General features: G+C 40.3%; 1 protein-coding gene across 2 annotated transcripts in view; it reads left to right on the forward strand.

Annotated features, from left to right (window-relative positions):
• MANBA (mannosidase beta) overlaps window positions 1-17,681 on the forward strand; it is a 57,219-nt gene that overhangs the window by 18,820 nt on the left and 20,718 nt on the right. For both annotated transcript variants that reach the window (XM_075709915.1, XM_075709914.1), the window contains 6 exons: window positions 1,325-1,495; window positions 4,144-4,267; window positions 6,686-6,861; window positions 9,986-10,096; window positions 15,658-15,809; window positions 16,910-17,027. In XM_075709915.1, coding sequence (XP_075566030.1) covers window positions 1,325-1,495; window positions 4,144-4,267; window positions 6,686-6,861; window positions 9,986-10,096; window positions 15,658-15,809; window positions 16,910-17,027 — 852 coding nt within the window. The remainder of the gene's footprint in view (window positions 1-1,324; window positions 1,496-4,143; window positions 4,268-6,685; window positions 6,862-9,985; window positions 10,097-15,657; window positions 15,810-16,909; window positions 17,028-17,681) is intronic.

Here is a 17,681-nt window from a genome sequence, read left to right on the forward strand (position 1 = left end):
TGCTTTTCTCTTAAAACAATCAAAAAAGGAAAAGTTAAAGGAAGAATATTGGTGGAATAACTGAATTACAAAGGAAATCTGGTGTCTTCATATCTCAGCGTTTACCATTCTGGCAGGTTTTATTGCAGAGGTACTGGCCTGAGACATAAAAGCTAGGTTCTGCCACCTGGGTCTGTGTGACCTGGGACAAATCACTTACTTTCTCTGTGACTTAGTTTTACCATCTGTGAAATAATAAATTTCACAGAGCTCTTATGAAATTGTGATTATTTACTATTTGTAGAGTATCTAAAGGATTGCCAGTAGCAGGCTCTGTAGAGTTGGGAAGTGATATTATTTTGCCCTTGCTTCTGCAACTTCATTCTGTCTCAGATTGTAACAGTTCATGAAATGGCCTTCACTGTAAAACCACAGTGAACTGTATTAGACTGAGTCTAGGATTACTGTGACCCAGACTTCTGCTTTGTTCACCTGTTCCACATGACAACTATGTCTGCAGGAAGGACTCTGTGAAGGCTCTGTATGGGGGATGCTGTTTGCTTTGTACTTTTCTGCTGTATGCTACAGACATAAGTGATGCTAGCTGGGCTGCTCAAGTTGGAAAAAATTGCCAAGACTTGGCTTGTCACAAATGAACACTGTTAAGAAGAAATGGGTGTTAGCCATTGGAACCATACTATCTTGATAGCACAGGATAATTCTGAAATCAAACATTTATCCTTCTATCCAGCCACACTGAAGGGGATTTTGTGAGCCAGTGAGGAAGCCCCCAAATGCTTTATTTGGTGCTGGCATAGGATGTGTATCTGTACGTTTTGGGGATGAGAGTGCAGGCGGCATGAAATACAGCTTTGCAGCATTCACGCAAAAGGCAGCTCAGTGCTTTGCGGTAGATAAGCTGGCAGCACAGTGTGAGTTGGAAGGACTCCTATATAGACCAGCTTTCTGAGTTGGAACAAGGTGTCTTTCTAAAGATGGAGATGAGTTTGGAGTGAGGAAGGAGGGTAAAGATTCTCTTGCCATCCTTATCCTTCAGGCACTTCTGTGTGCAAGCAGAGTGCTGAAGCCTGCAATGGGGGCTCAGTATGGGGAAAGTAGTTTGCCCAGAAACGTCTCCTTGTATCTGGAATGTTACTGTGTATTTTCTTTTTTCAGCTTAAGAAGTAGCTTTTCTTTTCCTTCAAAACCAGAGCCTGTTGAGACTGTAGTTCAAATGGCTTTGAATAATATATGTATGGTATCAAAATCCCAATGTAACAGTGATTATAAATCTCATAAATAAATGTCAGCGCTGTAATGATTTTGTTCTGTTTTCTTGACCTAGAGCTTTGATATTACCAGCATGATCAAGGAGGTCAATTTTGTCGAAGTCCGTTTCTTATCAGCTGTTTCATATGCAGCAGAGCAGAGCAGATGTCACAAAGCATACAGTGTTCCCCCGGCGTGCCCTCCACCTGTGCAGAAAGGAGAGTGCCATGCTAATTTCATCAGAAAGGTAGGGGCAGAATTGTCTGTCTCTGTCTGGTTTCAGGCTTGGAAAGAGGAATGTACCACATGCTGTCCTTACAGATGTATTCTGAGACCTGCAATGTCATTTTATAAGTAGGGCATATTTTTCATTGCAGCTTCCTTCTCCTGTCCCCCTCCCCTCAAAACCTGTAATCTAGCATGTCGATAATACAAGAGGCATAAGGAGGGCAGGCTTCATATCTAGGTGATAAGAATGTTTAAAAGGCTGTTTTCATCAAGGAGTCAGCAAGGAGACTTGCTCCTAAGAGAGTAGGATTGTATTGGGAAATGTGTAATCATTTCATTTTGATCCACGGGGTAGATTTAGCAATGTATGCTGACAATAGAGTTCACACTTGCAAATACCAGTGTAGATTGCCAAAGCTGTAAAAATCTCAGCCAAGCAGCTTTGTGAGTGTTTGCTATTGCTCATGTGCTGTGCTATTTATACTGGGCAGCTCTGGCATGTCCCAAGAAGCGTTATCTAACACAACACTGTTCTCATCTTATTACGGTGTTGTGAAGTGTGACTTATAAGTACATATTCAGTGAAAACAACAACGTTATATGTAATGAATGAAGCTCAGAAACTCCTATTTAAGACATGGCCTCATTGCTGTTAAAACTTACTCAAGGCAAACTATCATTTGAGTAGCATCTCATATATTTCTGATAGCTTTGCAGCAGCTAGAGACAATGGCTAGGTTTTCTTATTTTGGAATTTCTCTTTTTGGGTGTTTTTGCATGTTTGTCTCCATTTAAATGCCTTTCTTGTTAATTATTTTTAATCTTTTCAATAAAGTCATTTTAAAGCCTCCTCAAAAAATGACTGGAATCCTGTTAATCTAAACCTGGATGTGATTTCCTTTATAATTTGGTAATGGAAAGATGGACTCAGTTTTGTCCTGGGAAGATCCTTCAGGACTAAGATATTGTCTTTATTACTACTTGCTGCTACTTTTATTTTCATCACATTTTAGAAAGTTGATTAATTCTTCTGAGTCCACTGTGTTTCTTAGAAATCAGTGCAGGGAGGAGCTTGGAAGGAAGAAGGCACTTAAACAGCTGTAGTCATATTTATAGAGCAAAAATGGCCAGGAATGATTTTATGCTTTCCTGAACTATACCTCTGAACTTGTAAGAAAGTACCTTAGTCCTTTTCCTCAAAGGAGTTACTTGACTGTACTAGGAAGCTGCTCCAGACATTTCCAGAAACATTTTTTGTTCCAAGTATATGGCAACAACAGCAGCGATGTCACATTTAAAAGTAAACAAACGTACTAGGACATTGCTAAAGTAAGCTGGCTGCTTACCATCTTAAAGTAATGGAGATTTGTTTACACATTTGAGGTTCAGTATTACATACAGTAAACATATCTAAATCTTAATAGGAATTTGTGGCAAAACACAAGATTTTCACTGGTCATGTACTTCAGTGATACAAGTGTATTGTTCTTATGACATACTATTTCTGATAGCGGTCTCTGCAATATTATTAGTGAAACCTGACAATCTGTCAGTGATTCATTTGGTTACTTTTATAAAGGGAAAATTACTTTCAATCTGACTCGTTTTCTACGAATGTGTTGTCCCTGTTTTTACACTTGAAATAGGTACAGTGCTTGCTTCCTGGAAGGCTCTTTTGCAACTTGATAGGCAGGCAGGCAGACTGCAGCAATGCAAGGGATAGGCCAGACTTGTGCAATGTGGTTTGCCAAAATTAGTATGCCTCGGCTGTAAGTTATTAGTCTCTAAATTTAGAACTGTAGGTCACTGTACAAGACTTCAAGGAGATCTATTGTATTTGCTTTGGCGGCTGGGGCTGTGTGAAGCTTGGAGGGCAGCTGAATAGATGTCTTCAAGGGATTTGTTAACTAGAGGTCTGACCAGGTTTGAAAACAGCTAAATGGAAGGCAGCATAGGTACTTCTCTGCCTGACCAGTATTTTATAATTCTGACAGTTATTCTGAAGTTAGAACCAGAACTAAGCTATTTCTCAATCATGTTTTGTTTCCTTTGTTTTTGTATAAGAGAACCATAAAAAGGGGAGAAACAGTGAACATGACTGAACTACACAAACACACCAGACATACACAGCTCTTTCCTTGTACTAATCTGTGGTGCTACAACAAAAAATAGGGGATAAAGTATTCCAGATATACCCACGATTTTTTATTTGGTATTGTTCTTTTAGAATACTTTAACATTTGTAACCATCAGTTTTCTGCTTACTTTGGCTTTTAGGTATACAATTAAATACTGACATTACAAACTAAGATAATTCAGAGCTGAATCAATAGTAACCTGCTGGCTTGTTTTTTTGATCTTTACTGGGTTTTTTTAAGTGGTGGGCCAGGTGGTGTTTTGCTCTCTTACTAATATAAAATTTTGGTCTACATGGATGTTTAACAGAAAATTATATTTTTTATATAATACAGGTAGTAGCAGCAGAGTTCTCGTTAAGAAATAAGAGAAAAAATACTGTAGCTTCTTCTGGCTTTATGGAAATCGGAAAAATTCTTTCAGTCCATAGCAATATTTTATTTCTGGATAGCAAATAATTTTTACTTCTGTCACAGCATCAATGTCTGTGTGAAAAATAGGCAATTGTAACATAATCATTCTGTATTCCAGGAGCAGTGTTCATTTAGTTGGGACTGGGGCCCTTCTTTTCCCACTCAAGGAATCTGGAAAGATGTTAGGATTGAGGCCTATAACCATTATCACCTGATTTACTTTTCTTTGACTTCTTTCTTTGGTAAGTTGTGTTACTACTTTTTATTGTTGTTTCAGATTTGGAATACAAACCATTTTATTGTTAAGCTCAATTAACTGTCAGTTTAGGAAAGGTTCTACTGTTGTATTATGACTTGTGTGTAGTTCTTACCACAGCACACCCTTTTTTTTAGATCTTGGAACAGTACTTCAGTACAAACAATAGTGATTAAAGATGTTAGAATTCAGAATCTTTTTTGGCTTGAAGATCCCCGAATAACTGCAGAAATACATGTAGTATAGCTGAGGTTAGTCCCTGTTCTCCTGTTTTGAAAAATTTCTTTTTTATTGGCATGTGTTTTCACCAAGGCTCGTAATAAATACATCTCACTTTTTTCTCAACTCCATTTAAAACAAAGCCAAAGATGCTATGGGAATTTAGTTTTGTGTTGGGAAGACAAATGCACAGTGAGCAGAGTTTCAAGCATGCTGAGTTTTCAGGACACAACGCGAAGTCTGAGAGAGAAGAGCAGTCGCGCTATGCAAGGGTAATTTGTTAAGGCTGCAATTTGAGAGGATAGCCTCCTGCATTCCTGCTACCTAACTTACCTAACCGGTTTCCTCCCTTGACGTGGTCTTTGATTTTCCTCTCCTCATTGCAGCTGAGCAAAAGTAGTTAATTTTCTGTTGAAACTTTCTGTAAATGGTAATATGCCCCATTGTAGACCACCCGCATGCTTTCTTTCGCTGCCTGTTGAGCCCAGTCTTCAGTGGAGTAAAGGCTAGCACGTGAGTCCTCTGCACTGGGTTGAATTTCAGCCCTTGGGAATAGAGTTGTTGTATATGAATAAAAGAGGAAGACGTCACTCCCTGGCTGCTTTTAAAGCTTCCTGAAATAGCCGCAGGTCTTAGCTAGAATTAACGTGACTGGAATTTCCATGGAAAGCCCCAGCACAGACTCTGTGTGCTCTCTAAAATCTAGTTAAAGTAAGAAATCTTTTCTGGTCCCTCCCACATTCCCACAACTCCACCTTCTGGTAGGTAAAGTCTTGCTCCCTGGATAAGCGGAGAGAGCAAACGTCTTTCATTCAGCAGAGAGTGGTTTAGAACCAGAGCCAGAGCTTATTAGTATTCAAGCATAATAACATTTGAAAAATAAAGAGTAAATGAACAACTTGAATTTAAGCTGCCTATGGAGGTATCGGATTTGGTGTCATAGTGTTTTGACCACTGAGTCTGTAAACGATTTGTGGTTCTTGATTCCTGTGCCTAGACCCCACAGTTCATGCAGTTAAGAGTGGATTGGAATTTCTATATGCTCTTGGAGGGGAGGGAAAACAAACTGTAATGGCTGACCCTTGCAGGATGGGGTTGGTGTTTTTTTAACCCCTTCAACATTTCTGAAAATTGGTCTTCCCTGGGTAATGCTGGGTGTAATATAAACCTGGGAACACATTCATTGTGCTTTATTCTACAAAAGACAGTGAAAATCACACCAGGGCTGAATGTAGTTCTTTGCTTTTGGAAGGAGCTCACTCTCTATCTCCTGGAGGAAGGAGAGCTAGAATATATGCATGAAAAGAGAAAGGAGGTGATTAGTAGTTTGTGTATACAAAATGTGTCTTAGTTCTAGTTTTCTTTGTTTTCTGTTTTATTTACTTTTGCTTAGATAGATGTTCATCTGTAATATTTGAAGTATAGGATTAGCCAGGTTTTGTTTGTAGATAGGTAATTTAATTGCTGAAGTTAATGGGAAATTTACACATTAATCTTGAGTACCCTTGACCCTGGCTTGCCTTATTCAGTAAATTCTGTAAAGGAGAGGACTCTCTGAGGTAACTGTAGAGGGATCTCAGGGAAGTCATTAACTTGTTTCCTCCACCACAGTTCGGTGGCAGAAGGGACGCAAAGATACAGCCCGTCAAGTCCAGACACAATGGGCCCAATTCACCCCCAGCATAACTCCATTCATGTTGTCTCTCTGGGATGAATTCGGCTCATTTTCTGTTAATACTGTTTTTGTTTCATCAACAAAAGTGATTGTACTGCTGTGTGATTACGATCTTTCCCAAAGAGTACCATGTTCATATGAGTGCTGACTAAAAGCAAATATAATGTCTATGGGAGTTGGTGGGAAAAAAATCCTTCCTAATGAAGTGACTGGTGTCATGGTCTCTGACTTTTGTACAGAACTCTGAAAAACCCCTCGATGGCTTTCAAATGAAAAAAAGAGTTATAAAACAAATCGTATTGCATAGTTCTCTTCTGAGTCAGCAAACGTAAATACAGATACCAAATGCACTAAACAAGATTAACCTTGTAGGTCTGGTTCAAACATGGCCTGAAAATTGTTAAATTTAATCTGAGATGTTTGAATTGTTTCTTTGATGACAGATCATGTTAGCCAATAGGTATATAAACACAATTCCTAAATTCCCATTTTTTCTCCCCCTTTACTTAGTAAAGAGTGCTCAGCAGTGGAATCTTGAAATCGAGTCTATTTTTGATGTAGCTAGCTCCAAGCCAATTGCAGGTCTTGTGACTGTGAACATTCCCAAATTGCAAACGCAGCAAACATTCAGTGTGAAGCTTCAACCTGGAGAAGGCAGCATTGTGCTGCTTGTAAACATCAACAAGGTAAGGAGGTGTGTGTGGAACCCTAGCCAACTGCAAAATGTTTCCCCTGGTTTCCAATGTGTCTTTCTGCCTCCGTGCCAGGTTTAGGCCTCCCTTCCATTCCTTTCTGTGTTCCTGACTTTAACAACAGTTTTCTATACACCTTACAGTACAGGAGAACAGTTCTTTTCCTCTCTAAAAATTGATGTCTGTGGGGCTACGTAACTCAGTGTCAAAACCATGATGAAGCCTTTTCCTTACTGCAAAACAAAAAGATCACATCGTTACCGGCCACTGTTAAATGAGCTACTTAGGTAGATAAACTTTGGATACCCTGTGTCACTTCGTTTAACTGCCAGTAGGTATCTTGTCTCCCATGCTGTTGTTTACTGGTCCAATTGGGACTAGAATGTACTACAATATGCATGGCTCTCCCAGGAAAGAGAGGAAACATTCCTCAAACATCTCAGTAGATACTCTTTCAGGTAAATAAAAGCAAAAGAGCCCTATAAAGAACTTGACTGGCAGTAAGGTTGATGGAGATTTTGTGGAGTAGTACTTCCTTACGTTGGCTTGTAGTCCCTTGGATAGACAAAACTCATGAGGAGTTTTAGAGAGCTAAAGGATGCTCTAATGAGGAGAGAACTCAATTGAAAAATGATGAATTTGGTATACACCCTAGTGACAAAAGAGGAAAGAATTGGTCTGCTTGCCTTCAGAGGGTGTGGGGAAACTATCTGGTGGCAGACTTAATTCAGCAACATTGTTTCACTTCTACAGAATTTGCTTTGGTTGTGCTTTTTGTTAAGTTTTATCACACAGGTGTAATTAAGATAAGATGTATAGACTTGAGAGATGAAGAAAATCAGTGTGTCTGTTCTAGTTGACACTTAGGTAGGTGTCTTGAATTGGGCAGTGAGCCCAGTGTGGCAAAAAGAAGCATGAACTTTGTCTTGGCTCCTTGCTCAGAGAGCAGGGCCCTAGTAGAGCTGATTGTGCAGAACTGAACCTGACAGCGGCAGGCCCAGGCCAGTGGGCAGGGTGGGAGCCCTGGCAGGCGCAGCAGCAGCCGCAGCTGATGGTGTTCTCCACTGGAGCCAACAGCGTACCGGGAGCTGCTGTCTGCTTCACTGCCACAGGGCACAGTTAGATTTGTGGGTGAGCAATGTGCTGTGAGCAGGAATTTGGGGCTTCTGACAATTCTGGCAGTTAATAACGTTTGAAAGTCTGCCCTCAAACTTTTGCGTATTTTACTGGCTCTACTGATTTTCTCTATTGCTGTGTAACTCTATTTGTTTCCCCAGTTTGAATGCATTATGTGTGTATTCTTGAGTTTTCTTGTCAGTTGTTTAAGCGGAGAAAAAGCGTGTGTTAAAGGCAAGCAGGGTATTTATGTTCTAGTATGCATACTCAGTGACTTGCATACTTATGTGCTTTGTTTTATTTTGACACAAAAGTGTAAAAGCATACAAACATATGATTTTTGTTACTGTTGCCATCTGACATGCAAATTGCACGAACAATTACGAATACCCAGTTTCATTTAAAACAATCATTAGTCTCTGCTTAGCCTTGTCAGGGATTACATTAAGCAGGCATTGCAATGTGAAACTTCAAAAATTATTTTGGTTTATTTAATTGCCCCACCCCCAACCTCAGAAGAAATCTGTTACTGGAATATGACTGCAAGTTTGTGAGGAAGCACTTCCTTCAGAGCAGAGGCAACAGTGTTTTAGTACTCTTTGTACACAAAAGGCTTTGCTGCATGAATTCACATCAGCTGATTTTATGAGAAGCCCTGCAATGTGTTCTTGTGTATCAATGAGCCTAACAGAGCCCTTAGTCTGCACGACAGAGTTGTGTGGTGCATGTTAAATAGTGAGACCTCACCAGAAATTTTTTTCTAGTTGAGAGCTTATTGCAGATTATTGCAAAGTCAGTAGATGTTTGAGTGGCGCGTATCACCCGAGATGTGCAGCAGTCTTCCTGCAATCGCCACACAAAGTGCTGTGTTGCTAACATGACAGCATTTTGCTTATCAGCTACTGGTGAGCATGGGGATGACATCATTAGTGGCCAATGAGACACTCCAGCCGTGCCAGGCAGCTGTGAACACTCCCTTGTTGTTGAGGCACACGCTGATTTTGTGCTTCCATTTGTATCCGTGCGACACAGAGATTAGTACCTCTGCACAAGCAGTTATGATAATTCTGTATTGGGGAAGCTGAAATGTTAGTAGGTACATTCATGGTTGTGTCCAAGTATGGCTACAGCAAAACCTATTGTTGGGCTGCTCTCTGGCCTCATTTTATTTGAAAAGATTGAGGCACTCCTTACATGACTCTATTCAGTGCTGATCCCTCCATTGTTTGGTTGCATCCATTATTGCTTGCTTTCTACTATTTCTGTGTTGTATGCTCAACTGGCGAATGTTGGCAAGGGGACTGAGCAGCAGAAGTAGGCTGCTTGGAATGAAGACATAAATATTACTCTGTGACTAGAAAAATGAGAAAACTAAATCATTCTGTCACCCTAGAGGTAGTTTTTTTATGTTTGTAAAAATTATGGAGTACTAATGACGTGATTAAACAGCATAGAGAAGAAACAGAAAACACTGAAAAGAAAGAATGAAGCTTACAATTTGACTTAAATAAGCTTGACATGAGTGAAGGAGTCAGTATGGTCACATATTACCAAAGTCACAACTGAAAAGAGTCACCTCTGTATATTGAATCTTGTATGGGATAGGTAAAAGGGCCAATGAGAGGAGGGGTATGATACAGGGGCTAGTGAACAATATCTGCTCCTGACACAGACATTTGAGTTTTGGAGGAATGTTCTGTCAATGTACCTCAGCTGAGGGTAGCAGCTAGACGTGCACATGCATGTGTATGCGCACTCATTGCCTATTGTGGACACAAGATGAAGTGATAGCCTGGGCTTCGGTAGAAGAAATCATACTTCTCTCTTTAAATAATTTTCACCTCAGAGCTGCATCAGGAGACATCCCAGTTACCATGGCTCAGCTGAGGCACATAAACTCATTAGTCTTGTGGTAATTCATTCAAAGATACCTGAGCCCCTAGGTGCATGTTATGCCTCTTTTTATACACATTGCTCTGACTTTCTCTCTTGTGCATTCAAGAGCTCTACAGTGGAGGCTTGGTGGCCAAATGGACATGGAAAGCAAACTGGTTACAACGTGACAACAACTTTCATCATGGAGGCAGGATACCAGATTGAGAAATTTTCAAAGGTGAGCCCTTCAGCTTGATTACAGCTGGCATTACACTGCTACTGTTAGGACATCTGCTCTGCATAGCAGGTATCTACAGCTCTTAAATATTTTGCTGCATTGTAATATGCATGTGAAAATGCTAATGAGAAACAAGAATTCTTTTGTAATGTTACAATGTATGTCTTCCTGTTTTCTGGTAGCCTTAGCTTGTATGGATGCCTTTACTTGTATTCAGATTGGAAGATGACTTACGGTTAGTTGGAAACCTCAGAAAGGAAAAGATGTTTACTTCTTAAGTTTTCTATCTTATGAAAAAAAGCACTTTTAAACTTGATATATCATGCTGATGTTTTCGTATCATGCACTAAAAACCCCTTTTAGATACATATAGATTATGTGAAGCTTTATTACTGAGATTTTTCTTGTTAATTCAATTTTTTTTAAATTTGTGGGACAGGCACATTCCTAAAAAGCTAACATACATTAATTTATTGGAATGTGATAGATGCGCTTCCGGCTTAAGAAGAGGTAACATCTTAAATATGACCATGAAAGTAATATTCAGGGATATTTGCATAAGGGTTCCTGCAATACACTGGCTGCATAATTATCTGTTTGTTTTTAGTAAGAAGTATAGAAAAGGTAATTTTCAATTGTCCATTGGAAAAAAAAATACAAATTAGACTGGGCTCATTATGCCATCAACATGTGGAAGCAGCCAAGTAAATTTACACATTTATTAGGTGGTTCTGATGCATATTGCTTCACTAAAAACTAATCTGGTCACCAGGCATCTAAAACTGCTATTTGCTGTAACATTTGTTCAAGTGAAAAATCCTATGAAAAGCAGCTGCTTCTGGAGTCCTAGTCTTTATAAGGCTAGCCCTTAGTTTGATTATGAAGTCATAATAATAATTCTTCTCTATTATTAGTGATTTAATTTTGAAACAATTAAAAAACCACACCAAATAAACACGGCATATTATGCTTGGAAAAACTGGTTGTAGGAATATGGCTATAAAGCCTGTAAAAAAGAAAGTTCTGTTGTTACTGTGTGAAAACTGCACAATGATAGGAGAACTAATTGATTCCACTTGGGCAGTTGCGTCAGGATATTTCATAGAGCCCTGTGGCATATGATCATAGGGACTTCATGGTCTACAAAAGATATTCAGAAGCCTCTTCTTTTTTTCTCTGTAAGGGGAAAGGGGGGGAAGCAAATGCACCACATAGTGGGCATTATAAATTAAACAGCATACGAAGCCTTTACAGATTCATAGTGTAAAGTCTAGTCTTCCTTCATGTGTTCTGTGAAGCTCTGTCTTGGATTCTGACAGACATACACACACACCACCACCCCACCACCCCCCCCCGCCCCCCATCCTGAGCTGTATGAGTGGAAAAAGGCTCCATATGCAGTTTTTTTAATGTTCTAGCACAATTTGCTCTCATGTCAGCAGGACTGAATGGCAACATTCATATGGCTTAATAAGAACTTTGCATAGTTCAGGACATACAGTCAGGGATAAATGTTCCTGAAAGTTGTTGTTCTGTTGTCCACCTAGTACTGTATTCAGATGGAATACATTTCCTGCTCCCCCCCTGCCCCCGCTTATTAAAAATTAAAAAGTAGGTGTGGGACATTTCACAAGTGGTTTGTCTCCATATGAGTATCTACATAACTTTGGACAGGCAAAAACTAAAGGGCAAGAACTGTATATGTGAGAAAACACAGCTTGGTCTTATGTCAGATTCAGCTACCCTTAGCTTGAACTATTCACTGTTTTCTGACATGTTAGAGTAGTCTCCAAAGCATTAACTAATCCTTTAGGAAAATTTCTAGGTAGCCTCCCAGTATGTACTTGTGGGAGCTCTACAGAGCTCTAGCGCACTGTGCTGGGAGCCTCTTTGACTGAGGGAAGTACCTACTCACTCCTGTTGAGAGCAGCAGAAAAAGCCGAAACAGAATAAAACCAACATCCAGGACAGGGTTGGTTTTGGGTTTGTTTTGGTTTTCTACTTGAACACTTTGGTTTAGAGTTTGTTTCTCTGGTGAATGTGAAACAAAGTCATAGCCAGAAGTTTATCTCAGAATGAAATTGTTTTTCTTGAGGGAGGGTCTGTCCAGTCCTGTTCACTATTGATAAGTTGCTTTTCTTCTTGCCATGCCTGTATCCAGGAATTTATTACCTCTTTCATTGCCTTGTGAGGTATGTGTTTGCTTTTTGATTCTGTTTCCCCATCTTTCTGTATGCTTATTTCTTCAACACTAATGAGAGTTTTTTATTTCATGAGGCTATTTTAGTACTTGGAAGATCTTAACCTCTAGCTGTCCTTCCCTCCTTCCCTCTACACCCTCTTTTCCCCACAGGCCTTTTAGCATGACTTCCAGAAGTGTTTCCTTTTGTTTTCGTAGTTTTCACACCGCTTTCATGCTGTGTGCTAATTTGTTAGGTCACTGGGGCGTTCTGTGATCTTATTTCAGCTCTGGGCATCTTCATCCTTATTACTTTTTCTACTGCTAAATCTGGGAATGCCAAATTGGATCCACAGGTCACTTACCTGGGTACAAAGCCTTTGTATGTGACTCAGAAAGACAGGTATTTGTTTCTTAATTGTGCACAGAACGAGCTGATTAGTCTGTGGTGGCTAGAGAGCCTCTTCTGTGTGCTCCAAGACTTGGAGAAATGTTCAGTCCTCAGGCAGCAAGGTCTATCAGAGAGATTTCAAGGTGGCCAACGTCTCGGTAGCCAGAAAGGCACATAATGAAGCACGCCAGATGCTAGTTGTCTCCCCTTGCCCTTCTTTTACCCCACAAGGCAGAATGAAGCTGCCGTAGGAACAGGAAGAGGTGCTGTGTTGCCAGGTGGGCCCCTGGGGAGCAATGGAGTGGGAACACATAGGTACCGAACCTGGGAGGCCTGGGAATGTGAGATAGGGCTGAGGAGCTTTTCCTCTCGCTCGTGCTGTATGGGTGGTCCTGGCTGGGTGTTTCAGCCTCTCAGATTATCTCGGGTTTGGCCAGTTGCATGAGTTCCACTTGAGCATGAATAAAGTAATATCGCATTACTTCTGTCAGTAATATAAATACTCCATTACAAATGCACTCTGAGACGGTCCCAACCTGCCTGATGACATCCATTAAGAGGACCTCCCAAACACTTTGGGAGCGCCAACTGTAAATCCCATTCCATTTTGTGCCACAAAAAAGGGCTACACTGGAGACTGAGGAGTTTTTCTCCAAGTAATTGAATTCCCTGAGGAAGGTCAGAACTTTTTCACTAGTGTGCTAGTCATAATGTAGCTTTTCTTTTGTAGCCTTCAGTAGTTAGGGTAACCATGAAAGCTGTATGAAATACTGGTTTTTTTTTAATTCAACTTCTCATGTTAAAATAAATCTGCAAAATTGTAGGAATGGGTGTAAGACTCTTGTCCTAAAGCTAAGTTCATCATGCTGGTCTGTATTCAACTGACCCATTGTGCAGTGGGATCACAGTAGAAAAAAGGCAGGGCACGCTGCCCTCAGCACATGTGTGCACACAGAGACATTGGATAGGGAGTCTGAAATGTCCTCTCAGTGGTCTGACTTTGTAGTTTTTCTCTAGCTGGGAATTTCTTTAGTGGTACGGATGCTGAGTCCCACTTGCCACTAATCCACTGTTGCCCCTGGGGTAACACTGTAAAACACTGCAGGGCTTGGGGCAAGTCCCATTTTTTTATTCATTTGGTTTCTGTGTTTTGGCAATTGCCATGATGCAGAGGGGTTTAGTTTGAGGCCAGTGATCTGCTGTCTCTACTCATGCATCTAGTTTGTCATGTGCATTGTCTCTGTACCGGTGTTTAATTAATAATTGTCCAGTTGACTAAGAAGCACTAAAGCAGCAGCAAAAAGAGCAGTGATTTTCTTTGTCTTCTCTACCACTAGAAATAATTTTCTGTCTATCTGTATGATTTTTGATAAACTGAAAGTTTAAAAAACACAGTCCCATAGTGAGATTAGTAATTTCCTATTTGAACTTCAGCCTTGTCTGATGTGTGAAATAAAGAATTACATTCTATCTTAAAGACAGGTATTTCATCATACTTAACTAGGTTAATTTTAGCCTGATTTACTGACAGATACTTGCCTCAACTGTAGCTTGTGGCAGAGAGAGAACAGGCTGTACTCTACAAGCTGACCTTTTGAAAAGGTATAGCAAATAGTCATTTGAGGGAGGAGTGGTTGCTATCTTAGGGGTAATCTAGAAAAAATGAGATTTCTGCCCTCCTGACCCAAACTTGTTGCTTGGTGTGAGTTGGCTGAAGTTTGCTATTAGCTTTCCTTCACTTCATTTAATTTCCCAGTTATCTCCCTATGACAATGAGCAATAGGTACCAAAGAAGAAGAGTTCTCTTTCTGGTCTAGTTAAGTTGAACTGGAACAAGGATGCAGGAGAAAAAAAAAAAAAAACAAAAACCTACAGCCAGGTAGGCTGTAGTACCTGGCTGTACAGCCAGGTAGGCTGGCAGGTGGGGAAGACACCTCTGCAAATAAAGGGTTAGTGCAACGTATCATTGCAGTCAACTACCTGCTCTCTCATGACTGTGGAATTGGCTGTGTTTATGCCAGTGCAATCAGGATATCCCTCAGAGCCGCACTGTTGATCTGACTGAAGTAAAGTCCCAGAAAATGTCCATAATGATTTCTTGAGGACTTTTCTTCCACCTGCAGTAAGAAGAAGAAATGCTTTCTTTTTTCAGCATCTGCAGTACACAGTACCAGATATTAGGCTGAAAGAGCAGCTGTAAAAGTTTGGCTTCTGCTTGAGAAGTGGTTTTATCTGGAATAACCTTTAATACTTTACACAGAATTAGTGGTTACTTAGCTGAACTGGACTCTCTGAAACCTTATTGCTGATCATGCTGTTCAAACACAGCTGCGACGGCCAAAGAGCCCTTCACTTCCAAACTGGCATTTGTGTTTGCATGCATATCTTTTTCTCTTTAATTGCTACACCTATTAAAAAGCTATCATTTCAGGGCAGTAAAAAAAGAAGATTTTGCTTTTACTGGATGAACCTGAAGCTAGGCATTCAGGGACAAGACTTGGAGCTGAGCTGCTGTGGTCCCCTTCTGTAAGGAGAAAATTGCAGATTGAATGGTGTATCTGATCTAATGCAGCCACTGCATTCCTCTCGCTGGTCCTCAGCTGGACTTTTGACTGAATTCTGCAGCAAGCAAACATGCAGCTGTCTGTTACACACATAAATACATGCACACATGTGCACGCTCGTATGTGCATGCTTTCTCTCTCTCTCTTAATATGATTGTAACTTTAAAAAGTGAACACGTTTATCACACTCTCTCTCTTAATATGATAGTAACTTTAAAAAGTGAACAGGTTTATCAGAAGGATTCTTTTTAGCCCTGTTAGTGTGTTTTAATCAAGCAGGAATTGAGAGATGAGATAATGCCTTTGACTCCTTGACAAATTCTAAGCTGTTAGTGTTCAGTTGAATCGCTTTTGTAATGGTTTTTGTGATTTATTCTGTTTTAATTAATTTCTGTCTGCTTTAAACCTAAGTTTCATGTTTTCACAGGCCTATTTTCGGACAGTAGAACTTGTTCAGGAGCCTATTCCTGGCTCACCAGGTCTAAGTTTCTACTTTAGAATCAATGGCCGACCCATTTTCATCAAGGGCTCGAACTGGATTCCAGCAGATTCTTTCCAGGACAGAGTGACCTATGACACGTAAGCCATGTTTGATGTTCTCTAAGGAGAAAGGATCATGTTTTCCTCCTTTCCTGCTCCTTACTCTCTATCCACCCTCTATCAAAGGGTGGCACTGGGAGGTGGAACTCCTTTCAAGGTAGGACGCTAATTGTTGTGGGTTGGAGGCCTTAGAATTAGGGCTTAATTAAGAGATTTGAATGATGTTCAAGGCATGTAAGTGCAGTAACTGGTGGGAAGGTGGTGGTTTGCTGTTGACAGGTTACTGGCCTTTTGGGTATTTTTAGTAATGATCCTCAGGCTGTGTGATCCTATTGCCTGGGACACATTCATTGGTATCTGGAGAAAGTGCAGTTCAGCCATGCCATATCCCATCTTGTGTAGGGAGACATAAGAGCATAATAGCCTCTCTCCCTTTTTCCCTCTCTGGTCCAGGCTTCTTGGATTTTGATGACACAACACCCCAGGAGGTGCAGGTGGGATGGGGGCCACGCTGTACTTTGACAAAAGTTTGCTCTGGATAGCTGGGGAACTGAGACAACAGGGCATGCTGCAGTGTGCATTCACGTGCAATTTAGAGGCTGACGGCGTGATTAAGGAAAAATTAATGGATCCTGAATCCCTTAAAATGAGATTCAGAGTCTCAGTCTTTCTCCTCCCCCTCTCACTCACACCCCCTTCTCACTATGCATTGTGGAACTCAGGAAGAGAATATAGATCTCTGAATGTCTTTAAAAGAGGATTTGAACTCAAGTGATTGGTATTTAAAGCAAGTAATATCTAAGGAGAAAAGAGCAACCTGATTAATAAAATATAGTATTTCTAAATCTGGTCCTGCCAATACTTCTGTAAAAGCACTTACTCGTATGTGTCACTCCATACATTTCATAACTGTTAACAGGACCAAGTAACTTTTTCTGCACAAAAAATTGCTTTTTGAGAGCTCTGTCCAGACATGCAGGCTTAGAAGGTATCAAAATAGTCTGGTTTCTATCAGAGTTGTAAGTCTTAGATTGCCTGCTAATGGTGAATGTTTGGGGGTTTTTTTGGTATAACTTTAGAAACTCCTAAGTGATACAGTTTCACAAAGCTTGGATAAATGTTCTTTTTGTATTTGACAGATTATGGCTACTCTTGAAGTCTGCAGCAGATGCTAACATGAATGCACTTCGAGTTTGGGGAGGAGGAGTATATGAACAAGATGAATTTTATGATATTTGCGATGAACTAGGAATAATGGTAAAAACAATAAACACAGAACACTTATTTAAAAACTGACAAGAACTTGTAAATAAAAATCCACTCTAAATGAACAAAATAAGAGAATTAATATGTAAGTTCTAGCCGTCTTTCCAAAGTACGTGGTAGAGTACCAACCTGAGAAGTCAGATCAACCTGATTTTTTTTTGTTTGTTTGTTTTAAATTTCTTTTTAAGTTGAATGGTTCCTACTTACTGAGGCTGTCTGTTGAAACAGGAAGTGATATTTTGGAGACTTTATATTAGAACCCCAGCTTGTATTTTCTCTTGTAACTAAGGCTACAACTCTGTTCCTCACTCATCCCCGCTTCCCTTCCCAGCCCAGAATCTCCCCTTCATCTCCCCTTCCTTTTCTCCTCACTGTCTTCCCTGCCCCCCGCTATTTCCAAAAATCAGAGCAACAGGACTGTGGCTTTAACTTTCTGTCTTCTAGCTCTTTTCAGACCAAAACTCTATCTTCATATACTGTACCTCTCTCCCAGTTCTACATTTCCTACTCTCTTGGGAAAGAATGAGAGAAGAGATGAATGGCTGAGGGACTGGTAGTAGTGATGTCACTTAATGCAGGGAGATGTTTACATTGTCATGGTGAGCACGATAGAAGAACTTTTGTGGACTGCAGGTATAGAAAGGG

The sequence above is a fragment of the Pelecanus crispus genome, chromosome 4, assembly GCF_030463565.1.
Source record: "Pelecanus crispus isolate bPelCri1 chromosome 4, bPelCri1.pri, whole genome shotgun sequence".
Lineage (NCBI taxonomy): Eukaryota > Metazoa > Chordata > Aves > Pelecaniformes > Pelecanidae > Pelecanus > Pelecanus crispus.